At 37.4% G+C, this 19,699-nt stretch overlaps 1 protein-coding gene across 4 annotated transcripts in view; it reads left to right on the plus strand.

Annotated features, from left to right (window-relative positions):
- Positions 1 to 19,699, plus strand: part of STK4 (serine/threonine kinase 4) — a 153,011-nt gene that overhangs the window by 50,404 nt on the left and 82,908 nt on the right. The window contains exon 11 of one of the 4 annotated variants that reach the window (XM_081290380.1): positions 11,004 to 11,812. The exons of the other annotated variants lie outside the window; for them this stretch is intronic. Coding sequence (XP_081146506.1) covers positions 11,004 to 11,027 — 24 coding nt within the window. The 3' untranslated portion in view covers positions 11,028 to 11,812. Of the gene's footprint in view, positions 1 to 11,003; positions 11,813 to 19,699 lie in introns of those variants that run through there. 4 annotated transcript variants of the gene reach the window in all.

The raw sequence follows: 19,699 nt of genomic DNA on the forward strand, positions 1-19,699 counted from the left end.
TCAGAATCTCTGGGGACAGCATTCAGTGGTGCTGAAACCTGACTCTAACCCTTGAAAGTCTCATTTGAAAATGTTTTTAGAAGTGTAGATTTCTTCGCATAGGCTGCTTTTTTCCTGCTAGGCCCTATAGAAATTCAGAGACAAGGATGTATTCATATTTTATTAACATTATATGGTTTTAAAATTTCTTTGTTATTCTCTTTTGAGTCTCTTGTACTCTTATCAGAAGCATCAAAGAAGTATATAGGGTATGGATTATGTACATCTATAAATCACATTTGGCAAAGAAAGAGCCAATCCACTGAATGAAAAAAGTTCTGAATACCTACCCGACTCAACAGTCTTAGAAAGACACCTTTTGATTCGAGACAACCAGTATTTAATTATGAAAAAGATTTTCTCTTTTCTTCTATGAAGGCAGTTGCTGTTTTGAAATGAACTTTTTGCCCAAAATAGTAAATAACTTAATCAGGAGCAGGAGAATTTATACTAACAAAAAAACTTCCTATTTTCACCTGAAACTGAACACTTGTACCATTTCTAAAATTGAATTTCCTTATTTGCCAAGTTGGGGAAGAAAAAAAAAAACTCTAAAGACCCTCCCCCTCTTTTTGGTAGTTGGACACCTTTATTTTATTTATTTATTTTTATAGGCGCTGAGAATTGAACCCAGGGCCTCACACATGCTAGGTGAGTGCTCTATTGCTGAGCCACAACCCCAGACCCCAAAGATTCCCTTTTAATGTTTAACATATGTAGTGCTTAGTGAAAAAGGGTGCTTAAAAATGAAATATCCTCTAAAATAGGTATTTTGCGGGGCTGGGGATGTGGCTCAAGCGGTAGCATGCTTGCCTGGCATGCGTGACACCCGGGTTCGATCCTCAGCACCACATACAAACAAAGATGTTGTGTCCCCTGAAAACTAAAAAAAAATAAAAATAAAAATAAAATTCTCTCTTTCTCTTAAAAGAATAGCTATTTTGCATTCAGTAAACAGATTGATTTCTGGAAAATAAATCACTTTTATAAATATCACTTATGAGATACTCATTTTGCCATTCATAATGTCATTTTGCTATTCCTAATGCCACAAAAGCTGTACTGTTAAGTCCAGTTTGTCTCATGAATCTTCAGAAACACCCTGAACAAGACAGATGAGATTGGTGCCCACGTGAACTTTAAGTGAGGGAAACAGACATTGAGTAAGTAATACGGTAAATAGACGAGTTTAGGTCATAATGGCTATTTTAAAAAGCATACTAAAGAGATAGCTTGAGAAGAGGCCTTAGTTAGGGAAAAGCAGGGCATCCTGCTACAATAAACATAGAGGGGCAGCAAATCATAGGCAGGTAGAGGGAACAATACAAAGACTGAACACAGGGCCAAGTTGGAGTGGGTAAGGAAGGAAAGAAATCCATTGTGAACTGGAGCTGAGTTACACATAGGGTAGCAGTCTAATTGTAAACACAGCAGTAATCACGGTAAATGTGAGTGTATTAAAATCACTTGTTAAGGGCTGGGGTTGTAGCTCAGTGGTGGAGCACTTGCCTAGCATGTGTGAGGCACTGGATTTGATTCTCATCACCACATATAAATAAATAAAATAAAGATCCATCAATAGGTTAAAAAATACTAAAAATAAATAAATAAAATAAAATCACTTGTTAAAGCACAGAGACTCTGGATAAAATTAGCAGTCAAAATCCAGCTAAATGCCAGTCAGAGAAATGCAAATCAAAACCACCCTAAGATACCATCTCACTCCAGTAAGATTGACAGTCACTATGAAGTCAACAACAAGTGCTGGCGAGGATGTGGAGAAAAGGGTACACTTGTACATTGCTGGTGGGACTGCAAATTGGTGCAGCCAATTTGGAAAGCAGTATGGAGATTCCTGGGAAAGCTGGGAATGGAACCACCATTTGACCCTGCTATTGCCCTTCTTGGACTATTCCCTGAAGACCTTAAAAGAGCATGCTACAGGGATACTGCCACATCGATGTTCATAGCAGCACAATTCACAATAGCTAGACTGTGGAACCAACCCAGATGCCCTTCAACAGATGAATGGATAAAAAAAATGTGGCATCTATACACAATGGAGTACTATGCAGCAATAAAAAATGACAAAATCATAGAATTTGCAGGGAAATGGATGGCACTAGAGCAGATTATGCTTAGTGAAGCTAGCCAATCCCTAAAAAACAAATACCAAATGTCTTCTTTGATATAATGAGAGCAACTATCAACAGAGTAGGGAGGAAGAGCAGGAAGAAAAGATTAACTTTAAACAGAGACATGAGATGGGAGGGAAAGGGAGAGAAAAGGGAAATTGCATGGAAATGAAGGGAGACCCTCATTGCTATACAAAATTACATATAAGAGGTTGTGAGGGGAATGGGAAAATAAGCAAGGAGAGAAATGAATTACAGTAGATGGGGTAGAGAGAGAAGATGGGAGGGGAGGGGAGGGGGGATAGTAGGGGATAGGAAAGGTAGCAGAATACAACAATTACTAATAGGGCACCATGTAAAATTGTGGATGTGTAACTGACGTGATTCTGCAATCTGCATTTGGGGTAAAATTGGGGGTTCATAACCCACTTCAATCTAATGTATGAAATATGATATGTCAAGAGCTTTGTAATGTTGTGAACAACCAATAAAAAAAAGGAAAAAATAAATAAAATGATAGAAATACAAGGAACAATGAAACAACTGCAATGATAGTGAAGACTAAATATTCTTCCCTCATTAATTAACATTTCAGGCTGGGGATGTAGCTTAGTGTAGAGCACATGCTTAGCATTCATGAGGCCCTGAGTTCAATCCCAACACAAAAGGAAGGAAGGAAAGTTGACATTTCAGTTAAGACAAAACCCAAACATTTAACAAAGTTGGTGAAATAAAAAATAGGAAAACCTTTCAAATGAATATTAAACTTTAAAAATGTATGTGGAATATTCAGTATTCTTTGTTTTTATTGGTTGTTCACAACATTACAAAGCTCTTGACATATCATATTTCATACATTAGATTGAAGTGGGTTATGAACCCCCAATTTTACCCCAAATGCAGATTGCAGAATCACGTCGGTTACACATCCACAATTTTACATAATGCCCTATTAGTAACTGTTGTATTCTGCTACCTTTCCTATCCCCTACTATCCCCCCTCCCCTCCCCTCCCATCTTCTCTCTCTACCCCATCTACTGTAATTCATTTCTCTCCTTGCTTATTTTCCCATTCCCCTCACAACCTCTTATATGTAATTTTGTATAGCAATGAGGGTCTCCCTTCATTTCCATGCAATTTCCCTTTTCTCTCCCTTTCCCTCCCATCTCATGTCTCTGTTTAATGTTAATCTTTTCTTCCTGCTCTTCCTCCCTGCTCTGTTCATAGTTGCTCTCATTATATCAAAGAAGACATTTGGTATTTGTTTTTTAGGGATTGGCTAGCTTCACTAAGCATAATCTGCTCTAGTGCCATCCATTTCCCTGCAAATTCTATGATTTTGTCATTTTTTATTGCTGCATAGTACTCCATTGTGTATAGATGCCACATTTTTTTTATCCATTCATCTGTTGAAGGGCATCTGGGTTGGTTCCACAGTCTAGCTATTGTGAATTGTGCTGCTATGAACATCGATGTGGCAGTATCCCTGTAGCATGCTCTTTTAAGGTCTTCAGGGAATAGTCCAAGAAGGGCAATAGCAGGGTCAAATGGTGGTTCCATTCCCAGCTTTCCCAGGAATCTCCATACTGCTTTCCAAATTGGCTGCACCAATTTGCAGTCCCAACAGCAATGTACAAGTGTACCCTTTTCTCCACATCCTCGCCAGAACTTGTTGTTTGACTTCATAGTGGCTGCCAATCTTACTGGAGTGAGATGGTATCTTAGGATGGTTTTGATTTGCATGTCTCTGACTGCTAGAGATGGTGAGCATTTTTTCATGTACTTATTGACTGATTGTATGTCCTCCTCTGAGAAGTGTCTGTTCAGGTCCTTGGTGCATTTGTTGATTGGGTTATTTGTTATCTTATTGTCTAATTTTTTGAGTTCTTTGTATACTCTGGATATTAGGGCTCTATCTGAAGTGTGAGGAGTAAAAATTTGTTCCCAGGATGTAGGCTCCCTATTTACCTCTCTTATTGTTTCTCTTGCTGAGAAAAAACTTTTTAGTTTAAGTAAGTCCCATTTGTTGATTCTTGTTATTAACTCTTGTGCTATGGGTGTCCTATTAAGGAATTTGGAGCCCGACCCCACAATATGTAGATCGGAGCCAACTTTTTCTTCTATCAGACGCAGAGTCTCTGATTTGATATCAAGCTCCTTGATCCATTTTGAGTTAACTTGTGTGCATGGCGAGAGAAAGGGATTCAGTTTCATTTTGTTGCATATGGATTTCCAGTTTTCCCAACACCATTTGTTGAAGATGCTATCCTTCCTCCATTGCATGCTTTTAGCCCCTTTATCAAATATAAGATAGTTGTAACTTTGTGGATTAGTCTCTGTGTCCTCTATTCTATACCATTGGTCCACCCGCCTGTTTTGGTACCAGTACCATGCTGTTTTTGTCACTATTGCTCTGTAGTATACTTTGAAATCTGGTATCGCTATACCGCCTGATTCACACTTCCTGCTTAGAATTGCTTTTGCTATTCTGGGTCTTTTATTTTTCCATATGAATTTCATGATTGCTTTATCTATTTCTACAAGAAATGCCGTTGGGATTTTGATTGGCATCGCATTAAACCTATAGAGAACTTTTGGAGAACTTTTGGTAATATCGCCATTTTGATGATGTTAGTTCTGCCTATCCATGAAGAGGGTATATTTTTCCATCTTCTAAGATCTTCTTCTACTTCTCTCTTTAGGGTTCTGTAGTTTTCATTGTATAAGTCTTTCACCTCTTTTGTTAGGTTGATTCCCAAGTATTTTATTTTTTTTGAGGATATTGTGAATGGAGTGTTTTTCCTCATTTCCGTTTCAGAAGTTTTGTCGCTGATATACAGAAATGCCTTTGATTTATGCGTGTTGATTTTATATCCTGCCACTTTGCTGAATTCATTTATTAGTTCTAGTAGTTTCTTTGTAGACCCTTTTGGGTCTTCTAGGTATAGAATCATGTCATCTGCAAATAGTGATAATTTAAGTTCTTCTTTTCCTATTTTTATGCCTTTAATTTCTTTCGTCTAATTGCTCTGGCCAGTGTTTCGAGAACTATATTGAATAGAAGTGGTGATAGAGGGCATCCCTGTCTTGTTCCAGATTTTAGAGGGAATGCCTTTAACTTTTGTCCATTCAGAATGATGCTAGCCTGAGGCTTAGCATAGATAGCTTTTACAATGTCAAGGTAAGTTCCTGTTATCCCTAGTTTTTCTAATGTTTTGAACATAAAGGGATGCTGTACTTTGTCGAATGCTTTCTCTGCGTCTATCGAGATGATCATATGGTTCTTATCTTTAAGTCTGTGGATGTGGTGAATAACATTTATTGATTTCCGTATATTGAACCATCCTTGCATCCCAGGGATGAATCCTACTTGATCATGGTGCACAATTTTTTTTATGTGTTTTTGTATTCGATTCGCCAGAATTTTATTGAGGATTTTTGCATCTAGGTTCATTAGAGATATTGGTCTGCAGTTTTCTTTCTTTGAGGTGTCTTTGTCTGGTTTCGGAATCAGGATGATGTTGGCCTCATAGAATGAATTTGGAAGAGCTCCCTCTTTTTCTATTTCCTGAAATAACTTGAAAAGTATTGGTATTAATTCTTCTTTAAAGGTTTTGTAAAACTCTGCTGTATACCCATCCGGTCCTGGGCTTTTCTTGGTTGGTAGTCTTTTGATGGCTTCTTCAATTTCATCCATTGATATTGGTCTGTTCAGATTGTGTGTATCCTCCTGACTCAGTCTGGGCAAATCACATGACTTAAGAAATTTATCGATGTCTTCACTATCCTCTATTTTATTGGAATATAGGTTTTCAAAATAATTTCTAATTGTCTTCTGTATTTCTGTAGCATCTGTTGTGATATTGCTTTTTTCATCTCGTATGTTAGTAATTTGAGTTCTCTCTCTTCTTCTCTTCGTTAGCATGGCTAAAGGTCTGTCGATCTTATTTATTTTTTCGAAGAAGCAACTTTTAGTTTTGTTAATTTTTTCAATAGTTTCTTTTGATTCAATTTCATTGATTTCCGCTCTGATTTTAATTATTTCTTGCCTTCTGCTACATTTGCTGTTGTTTTGCTCTTCCTTTTCTAGGGCTTTGAGATGAAGTGTGAGCTCATTTATTTGTTGGTTTTTTCTTTTTTTGAGGAATGACCTCCAGGCGATGAATTTCCCTCTTAAAACTGCTTTCATTGTGTCCCATAGATTCCGATATGTTGTGTCTGTATTTTCATTTGTCTCTATGAATATTTTTTTATTTCCTCCTTTATGTCTTCTGTAACCCATTGATCATTCAGTAACATATTGTTCATTTTCCATGTGATGTAGGATTTTTCCTTCCTTCTTTTATCATTGATTTCCATTTTCATTCCATTATGATCAGATAAAATGCATGGTATTATCTCCCCCCCCTTTATACTTATATTTACCCCTTTATATTTATGGTCTATTTTTGAGAAGGATCCATGTGCTGCTGAGAAAAAAGTATATCCACGTGATGATGGTTCATAAATTCTATATATGTCAGTTAAGTCTAGGTTATTGATTGTGGTATTGAGTTCTATAGTTTCTTTATTCAACTTTTGTTTGGAGGATCTGTCCAATGGTGAGAGAGGTGTGTTGAAGTCACCCATAATTATTGTGTTGTGGTCTATTTGATTCTTGAACTTGAGGAGAATTTGTTTTATGAATGTTGCAGCACCATTATTTGGTGCATAAATATTGATAATTGTTATGTCTTGTTGGTGAATGGTTCCTTTTAACAGTATATAATGTCCTTCCTTATCCCTTTTGATTAACTTAGTCTTGAAGTCGATTTTATTCTATATGAGGATGGCCACCCCTGCCTGCTTACAAGGACCGTGTGTGTGGTATATTTTTTCCCATCCTTTCACCTTCAGCCTGTGTATGTCTTTTTCAATCAGATGTGTCTCCTGGAGGCAGCATATTGTTGGATTTGTTTTTTAAATCCATGATACCAGCCTATGTCGCTTTATTGGAGAGTTTAAGCCATTAACATTCAGAGTTACTATTGATATATGGTTTGTACTTCCAGCCATGTTTGATTATTTATCCTTTTTTTTAAATTTAGTTTGTTTCTCCATGATTATCTTCCCCCCCGCCCTCTGTCTTTACCGAGGCACTTCCCACTGATGGTTTTGGTTATTGTTTTTCATTTCTTCCTCGTGTAGTGTTTTGCTCAAGATGTTTTGCAATGCTGGTTTTCTGGTTGCAAATTCTTTTAACTTTTGTTTATCGTGAAAGATTTTTATTTCGTTGTCATACTTGAAGCTTAATTTTGCTGGATACAGAATTCTTGGTTGGCATCCATTGTCTTTCAGTGTTTGAAATACATTGTTCCAGGACCTTCTTGCTTTCAGCGTCTGTGATGAAAAATCCATTGTTAACCTTATTGGTTTACCCCTGAATGTAATCTGCCTCTTTTTTCTTGTAGCTTTTAATATTTTCTCTTTGTTCTGTATATTGGATATCTTCATAACAATGTGTCTTGGCGTTGGTCTACTGTGATTTTGTGTGCTCGGTGTCCTGTATGCATCTACAATTTGTATATCCGTTTCCTTTTTTATTTCTGGAAAGTTTTCTGTAATTATTTCATTCAGCAGGTTACTCATTCCCTTGGTTTGAATCTCTGTACCTTCTTCTATCCCGATGACTCTTACGTTTGTTTTTTTTATGTTATCCCATATCTCTTGGATGTTTTTCTCGTGATTTTTTACCTGCCTTTCTGAGTTGGCTGGACTCTTTTCAAGATGATATATTTTGTCTTCATTATCTGACCTTCTGGCTTCTACTTGCTCCACTCTGTTAGTGATACTCTCAACTGAGTTTTTAATTTGGTTTATCGTTTCCTTCATTTCTAGATTTATTGTTTGATTATTTTTTATAATCTCTATCTCCTGATAAAGATGCTTAACTTCTTCTTTTATCTGTTTATGTAATTCATTCTCAATGTGTTCTTTCGCTGCTTGAATTTGCTGTCTCGTATCCTCTTTAAGGTTCCATTCCATCTGTCTAAGGTGTCCCTTGAGTTCTTTATATGACCATTTTTCTGATGACTCTAGGTCCTCCTGAATATTTAGGCTGTCCTGCATTGTTTGTACTCCTTTTCTTCCTTGCTTTTTCAAGTTGCTCATGTTACTTCTTGTTCTGTTTGAGTGCTGAGTTACTGTTTACTCCTAGAAATTTATTTGATGCTTGGGAGGAAAGGTATTAGAAGGGAAGGGAAGAAGTCACTAAAGAGAATGAGAGTAAGCAGGTAGAATTCAAGGAAGGGCGAATAAGAAAATTGAAAATAAATGAAAAGACAAAAGAAGAAAAAAAAAGGAAATTAAAAAAGAAAAAAAATTTTAAAAAATAATAATAAAAAAATAAAAATTAAAATTAAAAGAAAAGAAATTGAAAAAAAATTGAAAAAACGAGAAAGAAAAATGAAAATGAAAGAAAAAACCCAAGTCAAAAAAAAAAGAGAAAAAAAAACTAATAAATGCAGTCTTAGAGTTTGATTAACTTCTCTTCCAGTAGGTGGCGCTGTGCCCACCAGGCCAAGTTTCTCCTGTCAATACGCGGGAACCAATCACTGTGCAGCAGCTCCTCCTCCAAGACTGGGCGAGTCTCCAATCCTGAGTGCCTAGGGCCTCCTCTTGTGTCTAGTTACTTCCCTACTTTTCCTCTAGCCAGGCCCCTCTCACGGGTGCCGCTCACCACAATACTGGCTACACGCCAGGTCTGCTGCTCCTGGGAGCCCTGTTTTCATGAACGACTAGGCACACTCTCCCTGTTTGCCATTCCCTCAGACCCTAAGTTTGTAGAGCTTGGGGCTGAGAGTCCTCAGCGAATTTTACTTGCCCTCCGGTAGCCACGCCCCCGGTAGCTGGTGCAAGAGACCTCAGTTGTCAGCACTGGTGGGAGCGGTAGCCGGGAGTTCCGCGCCGCGTCTGATTCCCTCGGTCTGGCTATCACGCTCACGGGAGAGCTGGGAGGGGCCCTTACGAGAGAGCTTGGGGGGGCCCTTAAGGTTTCCCTGATGTGTGGAGAGGGAAGGCTAGGGAATTACACACCTGTAGACGCAGGTTTCAATGAAGTTATCTCCTCCGCCGCAGTCTGGTGACGTCAGTTCTCTGCCATGGTGGTATCTCTTGCAAAAGGTGACAGTTCGTTTCCCTTTGCCGGGTGACCAATGCAACGGGTGGGTCCTTACTGTCTCTCCCCAGCCCCGTTTCAAACCTGTGGCCACTACCTATGAAGGCTCGGTTGGCATTTACCTCCGTAGGATCAGAAGCACCGACCAGTTGTTTCAGCCGGATGGATTAGTGCTGAGTCACAGCTGTTTGTCTGCGGGAAGCAGGCGAATGGGAGCTTGAATTCAGCTGATCCGGGCTCAGTGTGTGTTCTGAGAGGCCCAGACTGTTCGCCCCAGATCCATGTCAGCTCAGCAATGCCTAGTGATCCTGAGCAAACAGAATTTAGATTGTTACGACTCCCTATGCCCGCACAGCTGAAAAGGTCAGAGACTTGATCTCTCTGCACCCGCCGCCATGTTGGAATCTCCTTCAGTATTCCTTTGAAATACTCAAAAAGAAATGTCACTCAGCACAAATTGTATAGGCCAATATTTATTGGCTGTAACTTGATAAAATCAGAAATTAATAGTAAGAAAGTAGCCAAAGACACATTATTCTACTTGGAAATGTAACAGAGGTTTTTTAAATGTAGTAGAGGTACACTTTTACATATCTCTAAATAATTCTTTAAAAATAAAGTCCAAATAGAAGTTATAAACTGCTTAGAAATTAATTATAAGAATCCTACAAAATTCAGATTCCTGTAATTCAGTACATGTGGGATACAGCACAAAGTGGTACTTAGAGAAAGATTTATAATCTTAAATGCATTTTGTTTTTAGGTTGCAAGAAATATTTTAAGTGCTGGGTATGGGTGGCACACACATGCAATCCCAAGCAGCTTGGGAGGCTGAGGCAGGAGGATCACAAGTTCAGAACCAGCCTCAGCAATTTAGGAAGGCTCTAAGCAACTTATTGAGACCCTTTCTCAAGATAAAAAATTTTAAAAAGGGCTAGGGATGTGGCTCAGTGGTTATGTACATCTGGGTTTGATCACTAGTACCAAAAACAACAAGAAGAAGGAAGATTGTAAGTAAGCTAAAAGCAAGATAAAGATAAAAGTAAAATTTAATGAAACAGAAAACAAACAAAAAAAGTTGATCAGGAAAATCAAAGGCTGGTTTATTGAAGAACCTGACATTTGGTGGATTTAATTAAATTAGTAAGATTATACAGATAGTTGCATAGCAAAGTTTGAGTCAAAGCCCATCCTTTTAACTATCTGTACTGTGTGACCTTTCTCTAGGCTGTTCTGGTAAATTCTGTCATAAAGTGCTTATAAAAAAGTGCTGTGGAAACCCAGAAGAGAGCAAGAACCCCAGGGACAACATCCAGAAGTCTTAATTGAAGTGAAGTTTGAAAGATGAAAAGGAGTGCTCTAGCCAGAGGAGGAAGGGAAAGGTATTCTGGGCTGAGAGAGGGAGAGAAGTATGTCTTGGAGATTCTTGAGGCCTGTGGTGTGACCGAGAACACCTAAGTATTCTGGATCATAGGGGTGTGGGGTTTGAGAGGCAGGAGAGGGACTCAGGAAAGATTAGTAGAGAAAGTAAATTAATGCTCAGTACCTTCTTTTCTGGTAATATTTAGTATTCTTTGAATTTTCCTTGGTGTATCAGAGAAATTAAAAATAGAATCCTAATGCAGCACAGAGCTAATACCACTCTGCATTTGTGTGATAATGGGTCCATCAGAAGATAAAATCACCAAACTGTTAATTTATAATTATTTTTTTATATCTTTATTTATTTGTATGTGGTGCTGAGGATCGAACCCAGTGCCTCGCGCATGCCAGGCCAGCGCGCTACCACTTGAGCCACATCCTCAGCCCCAATTTTTAGAATTAATTTAATGAAAGTAACAGAACCTGAAGATTGTTCAGATTCCCTAGATGATTATAAACCATGTAGATGGGATGGGGTTGGGGCTCAGCGGTAGAGTGCTCACCTATCATGTGCGAGGCCCTGGTTTTGATCCTCAGCACCACATAAAAATAAATAAACAAAATAAAGGTATTGTGTCCAACTAAAAAATAAATTTAAAAAGTTAAAAAAAAAAAAAAACACATGTAGATGACCGAGGTTGAGAAAGATACATTTTAGTCCAGAGGTTTCCCTAAGAAGCTGACAATAACCTGTGATTTCTTGAAACTTTTAACCATTCATTTCTAGATCAGGGCTATAAACCTGATTATAAATTGAGATTTCTTTGGGTTTTAATTTATTTTGTATTTTTAATTTTAATTAAATGTTTAAAAAGTAGTATTTGATTCAGTTATTGGAAAACTTATGCATATTTGGAACATGTATATCAATTTCACAATGATAATAAGCCACTTTGTAAGGAAGCCCTTATTTAGGAATAGAAAAATATCCACACTTGAATTGCCAAGTTTGTTTTAAAGCCTGAGGCAATGTTAAGGTAGCTATCTCCTCTCACTGCAAGGGGAAAAGTATTCCATTTTATACATCAAGTCTAATAAAGTTGTAAGTTACATAACCTATCTCTAAGTAGTCTCCAATCATACATAATAAGCATCTTAATATTTTTAGACTACCTACAGAAATACAGTTGAATCATATATTAAATTAAAGTACGTGCCATTACAACCAAAATGGTTTTATTTTTTTCATTGTCAACATCCACAACATTGAAATGTGTCTTTTTTTGTTTCTTTTTAAAATTTAATTAATTTTATTTATAAATGACAGTGGAATGCATTACAATTCTTATTTTTCATATCTTTGGTTGTATACAAAGTATATTTACACCAATTCTTGTCTTCATACATGTACTTTGGATAATAATGTTCATCAAATTCCACCATCATTTCTAACCCCATGCCCTCTCCCTTCCCCTCCCACCCCTCTGCCCTATCTAGAGTTTGTCTGTTCCTTCCATGCTTCCCCTCCCTACCCCACTATGAATCAGGCTCTTTATATCAGAGAAAACATTCGGCATTTGTTTTTTTGGAATTGGCTACCTTCACTTAACATTATCTTCTCCAATGCCATCCATTTACCTGCAAATGCATGATTTTATTCTCTTTTATTGCTGAGTAACATTCCATTGTATATATACGCCACATTTTTTTATCCATTCATCTATTGAAGGGCATCTAGGTTGGTTTCACGGTTTAGCTGTTGTGAATTGTGCTGCTATAAACATTGATGTGGCTGTGCCCCTGTAGTAAGCTGTTTTTAAGTCCTTTGGGTATAGACCCAGGAGAGGGTTTTAGCTGGGTCAAATGGTGCTTCCATTCCCAGTTTTCCAAGAAATCTCCATACTGCTTTCCATATTGGCTGCACCAGTTTGCATTCCCACCTGCAATGTATCAGTGTAACTTTTCCCCCACAACTTCGCCAACACTTATTGTTGTTTGTATTCATAATAGCTGCCATTCTGACTGGAGAAATCTTTACCCCTCACACATCAGGCAGAGTACTAATCTCTAGGGTATATAAAGAACTCAAAAAGCTAAACACCAAAAATAATAATAATAATAATAATAATAATAACCCAATCAATAAATGGGCCAAGGACCTGAACAGACACTTCTCAGAAGATGATATACAATCAGTCAACAGATATATGAAAAAATGTTCATCATCGCTAGCAGTTAGAGAAATGCAAATCAAAACTAGTCTTTTTTTAATTTCTTAAATATTACTTTAATGTACATTTAAAAATTTATGTTTAACGCCAGGAGGATTGTGGGGAGCCATTCTCACACGTGACTGGGCGACTCCCAGTTTGGGTCTGAGGCGTTCTGGCTGTGTGGGAGCTTTCCCGGCCCTCTCCTGATGAGAGAACCCGTCCGTGTGGGGGTATGACTGACCACTGACCTTGGAGTGCGGCCCCCCTCAACCTTCATTGGATGGAATTCTCCCCTGAATTTCTTGTTTCCCAATAAAAGGCTACTCCCTGGCTTGCTCGCTCGCTCTCTCTCCTGCTAGCCCTGAGTAATCCTCGCTGCCCTACAGGTGGTTCGAGAGGGGAGCCGTCTCGGACCTGGTCATAGAAAAAGGTAACTGAGTCTGTGTGTTTTATTTTGATCTCGCTAGCTAACTTTTATGCCAAGAACCTCATTAATGAAACTATTGCGCTGGCCGCATGGTGGAGAGGATCACAACTTCAAGGTCAGCCTAGGCAACATAACTAGACTCAGTCTCAAAAATAAACAGGGCTGGGGATGTGACTCAGTGGAGGGCCCCTGGGTTCAATCCCCACTACTGCCAAAAAACATTTAAGAAATATGGCACATTCAGAAGTCCTCTGTAAACATAATTTCTCAGTATATTTTCTACTTTGTTTCATACATAAATAGCTTAATTTATAAAATCATAAATGACACTATGAACTCTATGGCCTAGAATAACATATGAATTATGGAATTTGAAAAAAAACATACTCTTTGATTTTACGAATGGCATGCAGTAGTTGCAGTGTTTAGTATCATTTAAGTGGCTTATCACAAATTCTTATTGTCTACCAGCTTATTCTATTAATAGATCTTTCAGTTTATTTGGTAGATATACCATGAATTGAAAAAGTCAAAATGGTCAAAAGCCAAGATTTTTAAAAAACAGCAGAGAAAGTGCTGATCTAAATATTACTGAATCCTATTAAAGCCACTTCAGCTTGTCTGAACAAGAAAATACTACCCAAGAATGAATGCTTATATCATCACTTAAATGATGTCTAACAAAATCTAACATTTAAGAAACAAAAAAATGAGATTAAATCCATAGTAAGCCTTGCAAAAAAAATTCCACTGAGATTCTATTACAGGAACAGAACCAATACATCTGAAATTTTCCAGAATTTATTTTTGAATTATCATTTTGATGATTTAAAACTTTAAAGGTAAAAATAATGACACAAAATGATTTTTAAAAGCCATATTTATGATTCCTGATGTATATTTCATTAGTTTCCATTTAATTACTAGAAATCCTTATTCAGAAAATATTATTTATCTGTTGAAATATACTACCTATCTAGTTATTTATTAAATATATACTCAATATTTGTTAGGTAAGCATTCCTGTTACTTTGCATGTTGGCTATGTTTCATTTTAAAACATTTTTTAGGCCTTTAGTATATAAAACTTAGAAAATATTCTCAACTAATATTCTCATTAGATATAAATGATTCAAAATATAAATAATACTAAGCTAACACTGTTGGTACTTTTAAAAATCTAAGTTTCTAGAAGTTTTATTTTTCAGTCAATATAACAATGATCTAGTTCACATTATTCACTGTCCAAAAAATGTTGGGGTTTTTTTTTGTTGTTATTTTTTTAGTTTTGGTGCCAGAAATTGAATTTTTGCTTAACCACTGAGCCACATCTCCCGACCCTTTTATTTTTATTTTTACACAGGGTCTCACTAAGTTGCTTAAGACCTTGCTAGTTGCTGAGGCTGGCTTTGAACTTGTGATCCTCCTGCCTCAACCTTTGGATTCTCTGGGATTACAGGAATATACCACTAACACCTAGTGCAAAAAATGTTTAAAAAAACTAATATTCTTTGTTAAAGACTAGAAATGATTTTCTACTTAAAACAAACAAACAAACAAAAAACACCAAGGGCTGGGGATATAGCTCAGTTGGTAGAGTGCTTGCCTTGCATGCACAAGGCCCTGGGTTCTAATCCCCAGCACCATCCACACACACACACACACAAGAAACCCCACCAAGATTCTGGCATACATAAGGAATCTAAATACAAATTCACAAATGGTGGCTAAAATTCTGTCCACTTTCAACCTAATACAATATAAATCTACAAACAATTTAAAGTATATAATGGAAATGTCAAGAAGTCAGAACTACTACACATCATTACTGATGGGTTCCACTGTACTTCAAACAGGCATAGCATATGTGCACATCTGATGGACAGATGGCTTGGAAAATTAAAACTACCAGAGCTATAGATAAGGAATACATAAATACAAACATAGCAGAACCAAAATAGGCCATTTAAAAGAAGATGAATAAGATGGTATGCAGATACTTGATGGTTTCTCTGTAAGCCCCTTTGCGCTAATTTACAAAGCTACGGTTTTGTAATTCTTTTAAAAAAGAAAAATTTTCTACACTGCTGCATGCAGTAATTTCACTACATTCATGTGCAGTCTTTCGATCCTCCCAAGGAGCTTGACATATCTCATCAGGATTTCTGCAGAAGGTCAGCTTGTCATATTATCAGCAGCCTTTAGTGCTTCAATAGCCTTACATATTTCCTTGATAACCAATGATCAAGCTTCCTTGTTAATTCCTTGTTCACAAAGTGAAACACAGACATGTTTACCTGTCTAAGCCAATATTCAAAATTCTTGAAATCTCAAGCAGCTTGTCCGTGGTTTCCTTAACTGTATTAAAATTTGCTTTCCACAAGCTGGTGCCATTGCCACTCTTCATGGTGGAGGCCAAGGGAGGCATCTTTGGGTTTTTATTAAGAAGTTTTACTAAATTGTTCGAGCAGGGTCACTTATTCATTCTTTATTAGGTCTAGTTTTTTTTGCTTTTGATTATATGCTTTAGACATTTGCTAGGAGTTGAGAATTACTTCTACTGTAGCAGATATGCCTTTATTTTCCTGTTTAAATTAACAATCCCAAAAGTATGTCTTCATGTTTTCTGGGAACCAATTATCTACAACTTGAAATTTTATCTTCTGTTTTATAATGACATAGGAAACTTTTCTAAAACATTATCTATGAATTTATTGTCCATTTTTGCCAAATGAATTTTAAAAATTAGTGTACATCCTTGAATACCCCAACTTCCATTTTAAGATAAAACCTAATGAAGTTCCAATCACTCAGCAACATGCATCATCAACTTTTTTTTGTTGTTGTTGTTACTGGGGATTGAACTCAGGGGCTCTCAACCACTGAGCCATATTCCCAGTCTTATTTTGTATTTTATTTAGAAACAGGGTCTCACTAAGTTGCTTAGTGCCTCGCCATTGCTGAGTCTGGCTTTGAACTTATAATCCTCCTGCCTTAGCCTCCCAAGCCACTGGGATTCATCATCAACTTTTATAACTGTTCTTGTTTTATATAATCCTTCACCTCCACTATTCCCCTCTTTGACTAAGTGTTAATTTCCAGTGGTCTCAGTCCCCCCCTGCTTTTTTTTGTTATCAGGGATTGAACTCGGGGACACTTGACCACTGAACCAAATCCCTAGCCCTTTTTTGTAATATTTAGAGAGAGAGTCTCACTGAGTTGCTTAGCACTTTGCTCTAGCTGCGGCTGGCTTTGAACTCGTGATCCTCCTGCCTCAGCCTCCTGAGCCACTGGGATTACTATTCCCCACTTTTACCTCTTGATTGTTTTGAAGTAAATCAAAGGTGAATGTATATCATTTCTAAATATCTTCGTGTATATTTCTAAGATATTAAAGACCTCTTTACAATACCTTAAAGAATGATTCTTGGGCTGTGGTTGTGGCTCAGGGGTAGAGTGCTTGCCTGGCACGTGTGAGGCACTGGATCCAATTCTCAGCACCACATAAAAATAAACAAATAAAATAAAGGTATTGTGTCTTTCTACAACTAAAAAAAAAAAAAAACCTAAAAAAAGAATGATTCTTCATGCTTCAAAATACTTGTCATTATTCAGTTTTCCCCATTATAATTTTTTTATACAGTGAAATAGACTCCAGATAAGAGCTCTGTACTGCATTTGGTTGATATCTCTGTATACAGTCTTTTAATTCATAGGCCCCTAGTCCCACATACTTTGTGAGATTGTTGAAGAAACTAGTTGTTTCATATGATTTCCCAACCTTTTGGATATTGCTGATAGCATCTGAGTTGTACTGTTTAATGTGTTCTATGAATTTCTTGTAACTTGGTAGTTTAATCTAGACCAGGAGCTCTCAGGATCCCTTTGCACTTATCAACATTATTGGGGGCCAGTGGGTATGGCTCAGTAATAAGGCGCTTGCCTACCATGCAGGAGGCCCTGGTTCCTCCAAAAGCTTTTATTTATATGGGTTATATCTATTGATATTTACTGAATTAGAAATTAACTGAGAATTTTAAAATAATCTATTATAATTCACTTAATAAACTCATTCATTAATATAAAAAATTTATGAACATATATTCCCCCAAAAAACAAAAAATAAGAATGATACTGTTTACATTTCTTAAGCTGTAAATATGGCTTAAATAGGTGATAGTAGATTATCACACCTGTTTTTGTGTTCAATCTGTCTTAATATATTATTTTGGTTGAAGTATATGAAGAAAGCCTATCCTGGCAAAGATGTGTAGTTGGAAAAAGGAGACATATTTTAACAGCCTTTTCAGATAATTGTGGATATTTTTCTTTGACCCTATGTCAAAATACAACGGTGGTGGTAAAACTGAAGTTTTGAGAGGAAACTTGATTCCATGCTTCTGCAGATGAGACTGGAGTTTCTCTGTTTCTGCTGGCTGGTGGGGTCTGCATAAGGTTGCAGGCGTCTGAGAACGCCAGGTGTCTGAGAACTTTCTTTTTTTTTTTTTGGTAATGAGGATTGAACTCAGGGCCACTCAACCACTGAGCCACATTCTCAGTCCTAAATTTTGTATATTATTTAGAAACAGAGTCTGAGTTACTTAGTGCCTCACTTTTGCTGAAGCTGGCTTTGAAGTTGCAATCCTCTTGCCTCAGCCTCCCGAGCCACTGGGATTACAGGCGTATGCAACCGCGCACAGCTTGAGGACCTCTTAATGGAGGGCTGTACCCTTAAGTATTGTAGCAGACCTCAGCAGCTCACAATCAATTTCACCTTTCTGGGTTCTTATGAATTCAAAGAATGAAATCCACAGACCAAAATGAATGAATGAAAGAGTAGAATTTATTGAAGAATAGAAACAGGAACTGAACACTTGCAGTGCAATAGAGGCCCTGTAGTAAGCATTTCTGCTCCAAGTGTACTAGTCTAGGGATTTATAGAGCATTTGGTTCACTGCTATGGGTCCACACTTATGCTAATTAGGGTTTGGAAATGTACTAATGCTATCAACTCTTGAGTCCCGATTGCCATTCAGCTCTGCCCTGCTTCTTTTTTCTCATCACAGGTCAGGAAGCAGGAGGTTGAGGTCATGGGATGGTCTATCCTTGCTGGTTCTGGGCGGCAGCATGTGTGCAGGGGGCTTCTACAATAGGCATCCGTACCTTGTCCAGGCCTGACCACCCAGGGGTGACATTTTGGTGCACCTTGGCTAGCAGTGCCTCAGGACTGCCACACCCACATGTTGGATTCCACCCTGCCACTCTGCTCTAGTGCTGTGCTGCCATTTCTCAGCAGGGACCAGTAGGCTGGCTGTGCAGCTTGGCAGCCAGGAAGCCATGTCAATGGTTTCTTAAAGGTCAGTTGCAGTGTGGAATCTGAAACTTTAATATACTACATATTAAAATTCATTGGCCTGTCTTAAATTTGAATGGGACATTTATTCACACATGATTTAATAACATTGTGCCTTCTTCATTTGAAAACCATTGGTCCACTGTGTTATACAGATCTTCCAAATATTGGCATACTTCATTATACAAAATTTTTTTTTAAATCCTCAGATTTATGACCCATCTCTTCAGGAATCAAGCTTTCCAAAATTCTGATTTTTGTTTGAAAGTTTGAGTTTTTATCATTGGCAACAAACACTTGCAGCCATTTTCCTTTTAAGTAGCATACTTACTTTTTCCATTTTTGTGAAAATGTTTGCCAGATACCTAAGTCTAAAAAAGCAAAGTGTGTTAGTATTTCTTTCAAGTAAAAATGGTATTTCATGGAAAAGCAGCTAGTTGAGCTCACAGCCCAGTTGCACAAGTCCTTTGCCTCAAGATGACCATCATATTTCAGTTACCACAGAAACTCTTTGTGCAAACTTTCCATTTCATCATGGATACTGTTAAAAAAGACATGAGCTTTAATAAATTATTACTTATTAGTACTTCATCAAAGGATGAGCTTGATGGAATTGGCGTTTTTGTTTTTTAATTGTAGCCTGTGATCCTGAAGAATGTAGTAACTGCTAACACTGTGCGGTGCCACTTTTTTTGATTCATACTACAGCTATCAGGTTTTTATTTAATTTTGTTTGCAGTATTGGGAATTGAACCCAGGAGTGCTCTACCACTGAGCTACATCTCCAGCTTTTGTTTTGTTTTGTTTTTTGAGAGAGGGTCTCATCAAGTTTCCAAGGCTGACCATGACATCAATCCTCCTGTCTCAGCTTCCTAAGAAGCTAGGATTACAGGTGTATACTACTTACCGCACCTAGTAAGAACCTAGCAGTTCTCCCCACCATTGCTTTTGCACTATCGATGCAAGTTTCAACACAGTAGAAAAGGCAAATAATGTTTTAGAATGGAAATAGT

The sequence above is a fragment of the Spermophilus citellus genome (genome assembly GCF_964194105.1).
Source record: "Spermophilus citellus genome assembly, chromosome: 4".
Lineage (NCBI taxonomy): Eukaryota > Metazoa > Chordata > Mammalia > Rodentia > Sciuridae > Spermophilus > Spermophilus citellus.